This window comes from Sus scrofa, chromosome 12, assembly GCF_054392235.1.
Source record: "Sus scrofa isolate SSC_HxYL_T2T_F1_AM1 chromosome 12, Sscrofa_HxYL_maternal_Yorkshire_Landrace_v2.0, whole genome shotgun sequence".
NCBI lineage: Eukaryota > Metazoa > Chordata > Mammalia > Artiodactyla > Suidae > Sus > Sus scrofa.
In genome coordinates this window covers 25,548,042-25,563,152 of record NC_139394.1, presented here as the reverse complement: position 1 = coordinate 25,563,152, position 15,111 = coordinate 25,548,042, and the positions used below count along the sequence as shown (strand labels likewise).

At 46.1% G+C, this 15,111-nt stretch overlaps 1 protein-coding gene across 18 annotated transcripts in view; it reads right to left on the bottom strand.

The window, feature by feature from the left end:
- LOC110255214 (beta-1,4 N-acetylgalactosaminyltransferase 2) overlaps positions 1–14,786 on the bottom strand; it is a 34,071-nt gene extending 19,285 nt beyond the window's left edge. For 12 of the 18 annotated variants that reach the window (XM_084984718.1, XM_084984722.1, XM_084984714.1 and 9 more), the window contains exons 1-3: positions 14,719–14,786; positions 2,750–2,950; positions 896–1,033 (exon numbers count right to left, since the gene is read on the bottom strand). In XM_084984718.1, the coding sequence (XP_084840844.1) occupies positions 896–1,033; positions 2,750–2,950; positions 14,719–14,732 (353 nt within the window). In that variant the 5' untranslated portion in view covers positions 14,733–14,786. Of the gene's footprint in view, positions 1–895; positions 1,034–2,749; positions 2,951–14,392 lie in introns of all 18 variants that reach the window. The other 6 variants (XM_084984716.1, XM_084984720.1, XM_084984724.1 and 3 more) reach the window with 1 other exon arrangement.
- Positions 14,787–15,111: the final 325 nt, after the last annotated feature.

Here is a 15,111-nt window from a genome sequence, read left to right as displayed (position 1 = left end):
AAGTAAATAAATAAATAAACAAAGAAATAAATAAATAAAATGTAACATAACATAAAGAGATCAAAGGTAACACCTGCTCAACACTCACCACGTTCGAATTATTTTAATACATTTTCAATTGCTGGTTTTCAATGTGAGCCATTTTAAACAAATCTTTACATGCAATATTAAAAAATATTAAAATATTACCTCTACTCTTGAGGTTATTTGCATCAATCTCCCTGTGGATGGAGATATTATATAACCGGCATGCAATGATATCTCGTGGGAGACTTGAAATCAGCCACAGTGTGATTTCTTGTAGGGTTGGGTTTTTCTTTAATTTTGGAACTTTTTACTAAAGCAGGGTTGATTTACAATGTTGTGTACAGTGTGATTATTAAACCGTGGAAATTGGCAAGCACTACAAGCTACTACCAAAAGCCCATGGTTAAATATTACCACCACTATTCATATTTCTCCCTCAACGTATAATTGCACCTACCCACAAACACTTATACACACAACTATCCCCTCCTCTTTTAAAACCACAAATGTGCAGTTCCCCTTGTGGCGCAGTGGAAATGAACCTGACTAGGATCCATGAGGATGCAGATTCGATCCCTGGCCTCACTCAGTGGGTTAAGGATCCGGCGTTACCGTGAGCTGTGGTGTAGGTCGCAGATGCAGCACGGAATTGGCGTTGCTGTGGCTCTGGCGTAGGCAAGAGGCTACAGCTCCGATTAGACCCCTAGCCTGGGAACCTCCATGTGCCATGGGAAGTGGCCCTAGAAAAGGCAAAATACAAAAAAAAAAAAGGGCATTCCCTCCCCCCTCCTTGGAACCACACCCTCGGGAATGAGTAGAGAGCTTCCGCTCCATCTCAGGGCGCAAGAGCCCTCAGCATCTGCAATACCTCCTCTGAAAGTGTTCGAGCTCAGCCTGTCTCCTCAGGTTCACTGCGGGGAGGTCACGCGGGTCGTAGGCATCCTCCAAGTTATAGCTTCCCTGATGCCCGAAGGCGTCACATTGGCACTGGTTTTTCGGGAACAGCCTAAAATAAGACAAGGTCAAAGATCACAGATTGGGAAAGTGGGCTGGTAGGTGAGGGGGAGCCGCAAGCTTGGTCCGGTGTATTTTTTTTTTTTAACTTTTTATTTTTATTTTATTTTATTTTGTCTTTTTAGGGCCGCGAGGTTCCGAGGCTGGGGTCTCATCGGAGCCGTAGCCACCGGCCTACGCCAGAGCCACAGCAACGCAGGATCCGAGCCGCATCTGCAACCTACACCACAGCTCATAGCAATGCTGGATCCTTAACCCACTGGGCAAGGTCAGGGATCGAACCCTCAACCTCATGGTTCCTATTCGGATTCATCTCCGCGGAGCCATGATGGGAACTCCCAATCCAGTGTGTTTTTCCCCCTAGGCTTTCCCATACCTAGCGCCAGGGTTGGGTTGAGACCCTGGAATCCCAGCAGCGGCCGCTCCCAAAGACACAGGGAAGGAGGGGAAGAGAGGAAGGAAGGAGGGCGAGAAGGCCCCCTCTCTGGAATCAAAGTCCTTTATTTATTATTATTATTATTATTATTATTTGCTTTGTAGGGCTGCACCCGCAGCATATGGAGGTTCCCAGGCTAGGGGTCCAATCGGAGCTACAGCTGCCAACTTACACCACACCCACAGCAAGATCAGATCCAAGCCGCGTCTGGGACCTACACCACAACTCACAGCAACCACGGATCCTTAACCCACGGAGCGAGGCCAGGGATCAAACCCACAACCTCATGCTTCCTAGTCGGATTCGTTTCTGCAGCGACATGACAGGAACTCCCCAAACTCCTTTAAACTTGAGAGTCACAGGAATCTCAGAGGCATTGCAGCCCCACCCACCAGATGAAAAGGCCAGAGGGCCAGAAAGGCCACATCTTTCCTATAATTTTGTTTAGTTTTGGGGGTTTTAATGTGTTTTTGTTTTTTAGGGCCACATCTGTGGCATATGGAAGTTCCCAGGCTAGCGGTGGAATCGGAGCTACAGCTGCCGGCCTACACCACAGCCACAGCAACACGGGATCTGAGCTGCGTCTTCAATCTACACCACAGCTCACCGCAATCCTGGATCCCCGACTCACTGAGCAAAGCCAAGGATCAAATCCGCATCCTCATGGATCCTAGTTGGGTTTGTCACCACTGAGCCACAACGGGAACTCCTCCTACAGTTTTAGTTAAATAGGCCCTCCAAAGTCCTAAAGAGCTTTGCTGGGTGCTATAGAGGCTATGCCCAGCAGACCAAGCCCCTTTCTAGTCCCGCCGTTTGCAGTCAAATGCTCTACCCCTGAGCTACACCCCCACCAGGTCCCGCAGTCAGGATTCACATTCCCAATCAGCACAGGTGCAGAAAGGTAGGGAACTGGCTGTAAAGTGGGCATAAGAGGACACAGTAGGAGTTCCCGTCGTGGCGCAGTGGTTAACCAATCCGATTAGGAACCATGAGGTTGAGGGTTCGATCCCTGGCCTTGCTCAGTGGGTTAAGGAGCCTGTGTTGCTTCGAGCTGTGGTGTAGGTTGCAGATGCGGCTTGGATCCTGCGTTGCTGTAGCTCTGGCGTAGGCCGGTGGCTACAGCTCCGATGGGACCCCTAGCCTGGGAACCTCCATATGCCGCGAGAAGGGCCCAAGAAATAGCAAAAAGACAAAAAAAAAAAAAAGGACACAGTAAAGCCACAGGAGGAGCCAGGGAAGTGTCAGAGCAAGGCGGTCTTCTTGCCATCTCACCAGATTCCACTGTAGGTGAAGAGGCTCCTGACATGTTTCTCAGGTAGAAGCTTCAGCGTCTGCGCATCCAGGGTGGGGGACGGGATGGGTGAGTTGAAGAGACTGAAGTCTGTATCGAGGAACACGCTTCGGAACATAAAGAGCCCAACGCTCAGGACCAAAAGCACCATCGACATCTTGAGGATCGACAGACATCTAGGGCTGTTGGGACACAAGAGAGCAAACGCTGTTAAAATCTTTTCTGAGTATGTTAAAAAAGATTACATTGTGCGACATAGATGGGAATAGCAACTTGAGCAAAAATGCAAGTCAAACCTGTTTCGTACACTACGTATCAAAATTGATTTCTTCCCAAAGCAAAAGAGAAAGAAAAGCAAAAATAAACCTAAGCAAACTGACAAGCTTTTGCACAGCAAAGGAAACCATAAAATAACCCAAAAAGATCCTGCTGGGATCCACTGGGAACGATGTCTGGTCACTTGCGATGGAGCATGATCATGTGAGAAAAAAGAATGTATACATGTGTGTGTGACTGGGTCACCTTGCTGTGCAGTAGAAAATTGACAGAACACTGCAAACCAGCTATAATGGAAATGATAAAAATCATTTAAAAAACTGATTTCGGATAAATAGAAAAGTAAAGAATCAAATCTGCAGAGAGTTCCCTGGTGGCTCATTGGGTTAAGGATCTGGTGTGGTCACTGCTGTGGCTCTGGTCACCACCGTGGCATGACCTCCATCCCTAGCCCAGGAACTTCTGCATACGTGGGCATGGCCAAAAAACTATACTCAGTGGAAAATGTGAAGTTTTTCAAATACGCACTTCTGATCACAAGTCCTAAAATTAATAAATGAAGCAATAAAATAAGGGATTTGAAAATGGACAACAAAATGAACCTACGAAAAGCAGAAACAAGATTTTAGAAATAGCCAAATAGAAAGTGGTGAATTAAAAAAAAAAAAACTAAAATGGAATCATCGTTAAATCTAAGCACAGAGTAGACAACTGAGTTTTTCTTTTATTTTTTTTTTTAATTTTATGGCCACAGCCATGGCCTGTGGAAGTTCCCAGGCCAAGGACTGAATCCAATCCATAGCTTCAACCTACACCTTTAACCACCGCACTGGGCCCAGGGATCAAACCTGCACCTCTCCAGTGACCTGAGCCACTGCAGTCGGATTCTTAACCCACTGTGCCAGGGTGGGAATTCCAGACAACTTTATAACCTCCTTGCTCTAAGACTTTCCTCCTGACCCAGAAGCGACGCCTACAAACGAGTCTGGTTATATCACATGACGCTCCCCTGGTCCTGGCTGAGTGGACCACGGGTGTTCACCTCATCCAGATGGGGCTAATCAGCCAGAATTTCCTTCCCAGAAATGGGGAACCAGAGATATTGTTCGGCTAATCCTAATCCCCTGAACTGAGAATAGAGGGGAGGAAAGAAGAGAGAGAAGACAGAAGGTGGGAGAAACAAAGAGAAGCCTAGAAGGACTTCCCATTGTGGCTCAGTGGGTTAAGACCATGACCAGTGTCCCTAAGGATGCAGGTTCAATCCCCACCCTTGCTCTGGCATTGCCGCAAACTGGTGGCAGATGCGGCTTGGATCTGGCGTTGCTGTGCCTGGGGCATAGGCTGGCATCTGTGGATCCAATTCGACCCCTAGCCTGGGAACTTCCATGTGACACAGGTGCGGCCCTTAAAAAAAAATCGTTTTTAATTTAAAATTTTGGGGGCAGTGTCTTTAAGGCATTAGTCTGCTATGGCTCCCTTTGCCTGACAAAGCAATAAAGCTATCTTTTTCTCCTTCACCTGCTCCTCCCCCCAAAAAAGAGTTCCCATTGTGCCGCAGCAGAAACGAATACAACTAGTAACCATGAGGTTTCAGGTTCGATCCCTGGCCTTGCTGGGTGTGTTATGTATGGATCCAGCATTGCTGTGAGCTGTGGTGTAGGTTGCAGATGTGGCTCGGATCCTGCATTGCTGTGGCTGTGGTGTAGGCCTAGCCTTGGAACCTCCATATACCATGGGAATGGTCCTAAAATACACACACACAAAAAAATCTTTTTTAATTTAAAATTTTTTAATTTTTATAAATTTAAAAAAATTTTAATTTAGTTTTTTTAACTTAAAAAAAATTTTTAAATAGAGAAGCCTAGATCCTGAATACCTAGATGAAAGGGATGACTTTCTACAAAAACACAAATGAATAATGTATTGGGGAAATAAAATGAATAATAAATAAAAAAACAAAAGAATTCCCACTGAAGCCAAAAAAAAAAAAAAAAACCCACAAAAGACTTAAACAGACCTGTAAAAATTAAAAAAAAAAAAAAAAAAAAGGAGTTCCTTTCATGCCTCAGGGGTTAATGAATTCAACTAGAAACCATGAGGTTTCAGGTTCAATCCCTGGTCTTGCTCAGTGGGTTAGGGATCCGGCATTGCTGTGAGCTGTGGCTCTGGCTTAGGCCGACAGCTGTAGCTCCAATTAAACCCCTAGCCTGGGAACATCCATATGCCACAGGTTCAACCCTACAAAAGACCAAAAAAAAAAAAAAAAAAAATCCAGGAATTTGTCAAAGGTCTATGTACTTTTCAAAGTCCCAAATCCGAACTTCACAAGTAACTCCAGATTGGTTTGTAAGAAACCAGCTTTGCAGTGATGCAAATATAGGTACTGACGAATAACGACGTAAATACGCCAAACAAATATTAACCAGTGGGACACAACAGTATCTTAAATGAATGAGTCACCGTTAACGAATGCTGTTCTTGGCGTTCCCGTCATGGCTCAGCAGATACGAATCGGACTAGTATCCATGAGAACACAGGCTCCATCCCTGGCCTTGCTCAGTGGGTCAGGGCTCTGGAATTGCTGTGAGCTGTTGTGTAGGTCACAGACATGGCTCAGATCCCGCATTGCTGTGGCTGTGGTGTAGGCCGGCAGCTGTAGCTCCGATTCCACCCCTAGCCTGGGAACCTCCATGTGCCGCAGATGCGGCCCTAAAAAGACAAAAACAAAAGCATGTTCCTTCTAGGAGGGCAAGGATAACTCAGTGCCACTGTGGGGCTGAACCACACCGACGCCATGCTGTCAGCTCATCTTAGGCCCACAGTCTCATCTGCTCCCCCTCCTTATTAAAAAAAAAAAAAAAAAAAAAGAATGATCACATCCTAAGTTCCTAACACAATTTTCAGACTATCAGATAGAAACAAATCACTGACAACCTGGGTGGGGGGCAGCATTTGGGGGAAGTGAGTGTGGTCTTGGCCTTGTTGAGGGTTGGGTTTGTTTCCTTTTGCTATTAGGTACTAAAACTTAAAATTGCATCACTTAGTGAAAACAGAACAAAAATAGGGTCGGACTTTCTCTGTGGCTCAACAGGTTAAAGACCCAGTGTTGTCACTGCAGCCGCCCTGGTCGTTGCTGTGCCATGGGTTCCATTCCTGGCCTGAGAACTTCTGCATGCCTCAGGCGTGGCCAAAAAAAACCCAAACAAAAACAAAAACAGAACATGAGTTCCTGTCGTGGCGCAGTGGTTAACGAATCCAACTAGGAACCGTGAGGTTGCGGGTTCGATCCCTAGCCTCGCTCAGTGCGTTAAGGGTCTAGCGTTGCCATGAGCTGTGGTGTAGGTCACAGACACAGCTCAGATCTGGCCTTGCTGTGGCTCTGGCGTAGGCCAGTGGCCACAGCTCTGTTTCAACACCTAACCTGGGAACCTCCATGTGCGGTGCATTCAGCCTTAAAGAGAAAAGAAAAAAACAAACAAACAAAAAAAAAACAATAGTGAGGAAAAGTGGCATCATTTTACCTTTTTGCCTATTTAATGTTTAGCTTAATAGATAAAATGAACCATCTGTTAGGACAGGTTGTTTCGCTGAAGAATATGAAGAAAATACAGCCCCACACAGGTATGTCACCAGGAAAGGGAGAAACACTTTAATTGCTTTTTCAATATTGTAGATATTTATCTTTGATACTACACCAAAAATCAAGAAGTTAGTAGCAGGTTATTGTTTTGTTTTGTTTTGCCTGTGGCATGCATTAGCTCGATGTGGGATTTTTTTTTTTTTTTGTGGCTTTTTTTTGGCCTTTTGCCATTTCTAGGGCCGCTCCCAGGGCATATGGAGGTTCCTAGGCTAGGGGTCCAATTGGAGCTGTAGCTGCCAGCCAGAGCCAGAGCCAAAGCAACGTGGGGGATCTGAGCCACGTCTGCGACCTACGCCACAGCTCACAGCAACACTGGATCCTTAATCCACTGAGCGAGGCCAGGGATCGAACCCGCAACCTCATGGTTCCTAGTCGGATTCATTAACCTCTGAGCCACGACGGGAACTCCTCAATGTGGGATTTCAGTTCCCAGTCCAGAGACTGAACCTAGGCCACAGAGGAAAAAAGCGTGAACCTGAACCCTTAGTAGCTAGGGAACTTCCAAGAAGTGGTACTTTCTTAAAAAGTTAGTTAAGTGTGGACTCTGAAACCATATCAATGAAAAAAAAATTTTTTTGCTTTTTTTTTTTTAGGACCCCACCTGGTACATATGGAAGTTCCCAGGCTAGGGGTGGAATGAGAGCTACAGCTGCTGGCCTACACCACAGCCACAGCAATGCCGGATCCTAAACCCACCAAGCAAGGGAACAAAATAGAGGGAGTTTCCACTGCGCACAATGGGATCGGTGGCATCACTGCAGCGCCAGGGACACAGGTTTGATCCCTGACAGCATAGGTTGCAACTGTGGCTCAGATCTGATCCCTGGCCCAGGAACTCCATATTCCACTGGTACGGCCCCTCCACTCCGCCAAAAAGAGTTTGGAGGCGTTCCCTGGTGGTTCAGTGGTTATGGATCTACACTCTCACCACTGTGGCCCAGGTTCAATCCCTGGTCTGGGAACTGAGATCCCACATCAAGCCGCTGCACACCTTGCCCAAAAAACAGGGTTTTTTAACCTTTTTTTTTTAAACTGTTATTCCCCAATGCGATTTTTTTTTCCTACTGTACAGTATGGTGACCCAGTTACACATACATGTACACATTCTGTTTTCTCACATTATCATGCTCCATCATAAGTGACTAGACAGAGTTTCTTTCCTTTTTTCTTTTTTTCTTTATTTTTTAATTACTTCCCGAATACAATTTATTAAAAAGGTTTTTTAATCCTGATAATAAACACATAAAACTTAGTACCTTGGAGTTCCCGTTGTGGCTCAGCAGAAACAAACCTGACTGGTATCCATGAGGATGCAGGTTCAATCCCTGGCCTCACTCAGTGGGTTAACAATCCCGCATTTGCCATGAGCTGCAGTGTAGGTCGCAGATGCAGCTCAAATCTGGCATTGCTGTGGCTGTGGTGTAGGCTGGCAGCTATAGCTCCGATTTGACCCCTAGCCTGGGAACCTCCATATGCCATAGGTGTGGCCCTCAATAAAACGAAAGAAAGAAAGAGAGAGAGAGAGAAAGAGAGAGAGGGAGGGAGGGAGGGAGGAAGGAAGGGGAGAGGAGAGGAGAGGAGCAGAGAGAAGAGGAAAGGAAAGGAAAGGAAGGAAAGAAGGAAAGAAAGAAAGAAAAAATTTACCGCCATAACCACTTCTAAGTGTAAATATACTTTCGTAATGTAGATTGTTCATGTCGTTTTAGAACGGATCTCCAGAATTTTTTTCTGCTTTTTTCTTTGCTTATATTTTTGCATGCAACCATTTTTATCCATTTTTTCTGAATATGAAATTTTAATCTTTTACCCATTGAAGAAAAAAAAGTTCCTCTTTACAAAAAAAAAAAAAATATGTAGGAGAAACGATAAAAAATCACCACTTTGCTACCAACAATATAATAAATGATTCTGGCCAGGATTGTCCATCTGTTCTTTTTTTTTTTTTTTTCCTCGTCTTTTTGCCATTTCTTGGACCACTCCCTCGGCATATGGAGGTTCCCAGGCCAGGGGTCCAATCCGAGCTGTAGCTGCCAGCCTATTCCAAAGCCACAGCAACGTGGGATCCAAGCCATGTCTGCAACCTACACCACAGCTCATGGCAACGCCGGATACTTAACCCATTGAGCAAGGCCAAGGATCGAACCTACAACCTCATGGTTCCTAGTCGGATTCGTTAACCACTGAGCCACGATGGGAACTCCAGGATTGTCCATCTGTTCTAAAACATTTGCCAGGTGCAGGATTTTGTTTTGTTTTGTTTTGTTCTGCTTTTTGTGTTTTTCTTTTTTTTCTTTTTTCTTTTTCTTTTTTTTTTTTTTTTTTTTTTTTTGTCTTTTTAGTGCTGCACCCACAGCATATGGAAGTTCCCAAGCTAGGGGTCTAACCACAGCTGCAGCTGCCAGCCTACGCCACAGCCACAGCAACGTTGGATCCAAGCTGTGCCTTCAACCTACACCCCAGCTCACGGCAACGCCAGATCCTTAACCCGCTGAGCGAGGCCAGGGATCAAGCCTGCATCATCATGGATACTAGTCAGGTTCATTAGCCACTGAGCCACGACAGGAACTCCTGGAGGCAGGATATTGAATGGTGCCATTCCGGAGAACACTTACTACTTACAAAGAGATAAAAACACATCTTTGCAATGAAAGGATCATGCATCACTACCTTAACCACATGGTCAAATAAACATCCTTAATAGTGAGGCAGCCTGACCAACTGTCCTCCGGATATGATGATAGGAAGCACACAGATCATTTAAAGGAGTATTACTGCCAAAATATTTAACCGAAATGTAATCAAGCCTCAGAGACCTCACTGCCAATTTATAGGAAAAAACAGGGGATAAAAATTTAGTAACACCATCAAGAACAATAGACAAATCAGGGACATCAGAATGTTTTCTGCAAGGCAACAGGCCTGAACTCTTGACAAAGGAAAAAAAGTGGGAGTTCCTGCTATGGCACAGTGGGTTAGGAATCCGACTACAGCAGCTCGGGGCATTGTGGAGGTGAGGGTTTGATCCCTGGCCCGCTATAGTGGGTTAAAGGATCTGGCGCTGTCAAAGCTGCGGCCATTAAAAAAAAAAAAAAGAAAAGAAAAAAGAAAAAGCAATTAAAAAAAATAAAAAGAATGAGAGTGAATGAGTAACATTTCTAGTAAAGGGTTGCCTGTATCTTGTGCAGAACATACAGAATATATCTTTCAACAATTTTAGTCAATTTTTTTTGCATTTTATGAAATTTCTTTTTTTTAAATTGTGGTATAGTTAATTTACAATGTTGTGTGAATTTCAAGTACACAGCAATGTGATTCAATTACATATATACATATATACACATACATATCCTTTGCAGATTCTTTTCTATTATAGGTTGTTACAACATTTTTTTTTTCTTTTTAAGGCTGCATGTGTGGCATATGGAAGTTTCCAGACTAGGGGTCGAATTGGAGCTACAGCTGCCCGCCTACACCACGGCCACTGCCACAGCAACACGGTATCTGAGCCATGTCTGCAACCTACACCACAGCTCACAGCACGCTGGATCCTTGACCCACTGGGCAAGGCCAGGGATCCAACCTACACCCTCATGGATACTAGTCAGATTCCTTTCCGCTGCACCACACAGGAACTCCCTATTATAAGATATTGAGAATAGCTGTCCTGTGGCACAGTGGGTAAAGGATCTGGTGTTGTCACTGTAGTGGCTCAGGTTGCTGCTGTTGCACAAGTACGATCCCTGGCCCAGGAACGCTTGGGACGGCATTAATAGGAATTGTTTGGTAGGAGATTATTAATAAAATGTTCAACCGCCCAATTTTTAACAGATAACTACAAATGTTCTCCACTGTTAAAACTGCACTTTATGTACTTAAGTGGGGATGTTAAAATTATATGGGTCCGCTATTATAGTTGAACCACATTTGAGACACATTCAAAAAAGGGTAAAAATCGGGAGTTCCCACTGCAGCTGAGTGGTTAATCAACCACTAGTAACCATGAGGTTGTGGGTTCAATCCCTGGCCTCACTCAGTGGGTTAAGGATCCGGCATTGCCGTGAGCGGTGGTGTAGGTCGCAGTCGCGGCTCAGATCTCGTGTTTCTGTGGCTGTGGTGTAGGCTCTCAGCTACAGCTCTGATTGGACCCCTAGCCTGGGAACCTCCATATGCTGCAGGTGTGGCCCTAGAAAAGACAAAAAAAAAAAAAAAAAGGTTATGTTGAAGTTCCCGTTGTGGCTCAGCAGTAACAAACCGGACTAGTATCTGTGAGGACACGGGTTTGATCCCTGGCCTTGCTCAGTGGGTTAAGGACCCAGTGTTGCCACAAGCTGTGGTTGCAGTGCAGGTCACAGACAAAGCTTAGATCTGACATTGCTGTGGCTGTGACACAGGCCAGCAGCTACAGCTCAAATTCGACCCCTAGCCTAGGAACATCTGCCAACGGGGGCGGCCACCCCCCCCCCAAAAAAATATATATATATATTATGTTAACATTGAGTAGGTTTAAGTCTCAACTGGGGCTCAGATCTGATCACTGGCCCAGGAACTCCATATGCATTGGGGCAGCCAAAAAAGAAGAAAAAAATGTCTAATATGGTAATAGGAATAGATACAACCCATGTATACAAAAGTTTTTTGGGGTCTTCAATAATTTCGAAGAGTGTAAGGGGTCCTGAGACCAAAAAGATCAAGAATGGCTGGTCTACGTTCTAAGCAACTGTTGTGGTTCTTGTTAAGTTTTAATACTGAAGATGAGTTTTTACAAGGACAAACAATATAATAGAGGGCATGTAGCCAATATTTCGTAATAACTATAAATGGAATGTAGCCTATAAAAAAGCCAATCATTCTGTTGCACCCCTGAAATTTATATGATACATGAACTGTACCTCAATAAAAAAATTTAATAAGATAATAATAATATAGGTGAGCTTCAATTAGCACATTCTATTATTTATCTTTAATAAAAGTTATATTCTGGAGTTCCCGTCGTGGCACAGTGGTTAATGAATCCGACTAGGAACCATGAGGTTGAGGGTTCAATCCCTGCCCTTGCTCAGTGGGTTAAGGATTCGGCGTTGCTGTGAGCTGTAGTGTAGGTCGCAGATGCGGCTCAGATCTGGCGTTGCTGTGGCTCTGGCGTAGGCTGGCGGCTACAGGTCCGATTGGACCCCTAGCCTGGGAACCTCCATATGTCCCGAGAGCGGCCCAAGAAATGGCAAAAAGACAAAAAAAAAAAAAAGTTATATTCTGTGTGCAAGTTAATCTGACGAACTCACTGGTACAACTGGTTTCCAACATAGACCTGGCTCAGCTGCAGAGGTTCCTTTTAAGAGTAAACACACAGGGCTTTCCCCGCTGTGGCGCATCAGAAACGAATCAGACTAGCATCCATGAGGATTCAGGGCACAGAAACGGTTCGGATTTAGTGTTGCTTTGGCTGTGGCCATGGTGTAGGCCAGTAGCTGCAGCTCCAATTCGATCCTTAGCCTGGGAACTTCCATATGCTGAGGGTGTGGCCCGAAATGGTAAAAAAAAGAAAAGAAAAAAAGATAGTAAACTTGCAATCACAGTTAAGTATATAACGGAGTTCCTGTCATGGCTCAGCAGAAAAGAATCCAAGTAGGAACCATGAGGTTGCGGGTTCGATCCCTGGCCTCACTCAGTGGGTTAAGGGTCCAGTGTTGCCGTGAGCTGTGGTGTAGGTCGCAGACATGGCTTGGATCTGACATTACTGTGGCTGTGGTGTAGGTCAGAGGCTACAGTTCCAAATTAGACCCCTAGCCCAGGAACTTCCATATGCCGCGGGAGCGGCCCTAAAAGGACAAAAAGACCAAAGGGAAAAAAAAAAAAGAATGTATATATATGTATGAGTGGGTCACTTGGCTGTACAGCAGAAATTGGCACAACACTGTAAATCAACTATAACTTTTCAAAAAGATTTAAAAAAAAAAAAAGCATTGGCGTTATCCTCAAGTACAGCTGGATTCCCATCTGCTCCTTATAATGCAGCCCTTGGGCAACCTCCATTCTCCATGTTCACAGCTCTGAAGTGGACATAACTCTTCCAAGAGTGTTGCTGGGAGCATTAGAGGCACAATCTAGAACAGGGCCTGTACGTAACAAATAAGTGCTCCACAGTGGATGAAATGAAATGAATTCACCAGCTAACATTTATTTTAGTTTAGTGCATGCTTCTATAGCGATCATTTCCTGGGTTGGTAGGGTGTGTTATAGGGAAATGTCCTTTCTCAGAGGGACAAAGATCAGAAATGCACATTTCAAAATCAGACACTCTTTAATTAAAAAAAAGAAAAGAAAGAATGAAAGAAAGAAAGAAAGAAAGAAAGAAAGAAAGAAAGAAAGAAAGAAAGAAAGAAAGAAAGAAAGAAAAGAAAACGAAACAGGCAAGAAAACATTTAAAAGAGTAAGTTTCTTCTGAGGAAGAAACCAGTTTCCCAAGATCACCCAAGCCAGCAGCCTTATAATCTTAGAGACATAAACACAGCAACATGGACTTGCCAGAATGTTCGGTTGGCACCAGTTTGGAGCCTGGTACCAGGACTCCTGGTCATTCTCCTCATTCACTAAGGAATGTGGGATGAGATAATTTTGGGGAAGTGCTGGAAGGAAAGCCTTAGAAGGGACTTTAGGTGGTAACGCAAGAGCTACCTCCCTTTGCTGAGTTCTGCCATAGCCTCAGTACAAACGTGTTTCTTGGTTTCCTTATTTGTTTCGGCAGCGCCAGGGCAGGAGGAAGTTCCCCGGGTGGCCAAGGATCAAACCCTTGCCACAGGAGGAACAACGCTGGATCCTTAACCTGCTGCACCACCAGAGAACTCGTATACTTCATTTTAATCTTCATAAAACATCATCTAACCAACACGGTTCCCCCCCTCCCCTTTTTTAAGCCCTTTAGGGCCGCAGGTGCCTGTGTATGAAGGTTCCCAGGCTGGAGGTCTAATTGAAGCTGTAGCCATTGGCCTACACCAGAGCCACAGCAACGCGGGATCCGAGCCACGTCTGCGACCTACACCACAACTCACGGCCACGCCGGCTACTTCACCCAGGGATGGAACCTGCAATTCCTAGTCGGATTCGTTACCCACTGAGCCACGACGGGAACTCCCACAAAATGTATTTCTGATCCTTCTTCCTGTTTATAAAAATTAAATGAGCTCACCAAGTCCGCATTTCCTCCGTTAATTATTATGCTACTCAGAGGTTTTTTTTTAGCGCCCCAAACCACAACACGGACGCTCACTCTGCCCCGAGGCTGTCTTCTGGAGCAGAAAACTGACCTTTTTAAAATTTTTTTTCTTTTGGTCTTTTTAGGGCCGTACCCTAGGGCATATGGGAGTTCCCAGGCTAGGAGGTCTAACCAGAACTGCAGCCGCCGGCCTTACGCTGCAACTAGATGCTACGCCAGGTCCGAGTGCGTCTGCGACCTACACCACAGCTCACAGCAACATACCCACTGAGCGAGGCAAGGGATCGAACCCGCGTCCTCGTGGATACGGGGGGCGGGGGGGGGGGCGTAAACCGCTGAGCTAGAATGGGAACTCCTAGAAAACCGACTTCTTCAAAAACTCTGCCTCTAAAACCCCCAAGCTGTTATTTAATGCAGCGTAAAGGACGCAGCCTCCGCTTCCCCACAGCCTGGGGCCCGCGGCCTCCGCGCCGGGGACCCACATCCCCCGAGACTTACATCCCCAGCCCTGGTCATAACCTCCGAGTTCCGGGCCGCCCCCCGTGCTCTGCGCCACGAGAGGCAACCTCCACGTCGAATGTTCCCCTGGAAAACCAGTGTTCCTTGAGGCGCAGGGCGGGGGAACGAGCAGGAACTCTCAACAGCGTCCCGAGGCGCAGTCTCCTTCTCGCTGCCGCACCGACGTAGGGAGCCGGTCGGACTTAATTTGGAGACCCGCCGCCCCCTCCCTCGGCTCCGGGGCCCCGGGACCTGGCCGCTCCCGGGTGGCGCCACTGGCTGGCCAAGTTTGACTTCCCATTTGTCTCTGCTGGAGGGACACTCACCTGTACGAAGTCATCCTTAATCCCGTCGCCTCGGGACATTCTGGGCTGGTGGTGCCACTCCGCGGATTGGACAGCCCTAGCACCAACCCCGGCAAATTCTTCCTGGTAAACCGCGAGAGCTTGGGTCGGACCCGCCCACGTCACCACCAACCCCCGCCCACCTTCTAGGTCCTGCCTTGGGCGCAGCTGGGCGCTGCCGGTCTTTGCAACCTTGTCGTCGTTTGGCGCTGATTGAACCTCACGCCAAACCGACCCGCCACGGGTCACCACGCCCTGGAGAGGCCGAAAAGGTGACAGTAATGACCACAGCCCCTGCTTACGGCACTAGGTACAAGCTTGGGGCTAAACGCTTTGTTTACTTTGTGCCATTTATTAGTCACAACTGACTGGTAC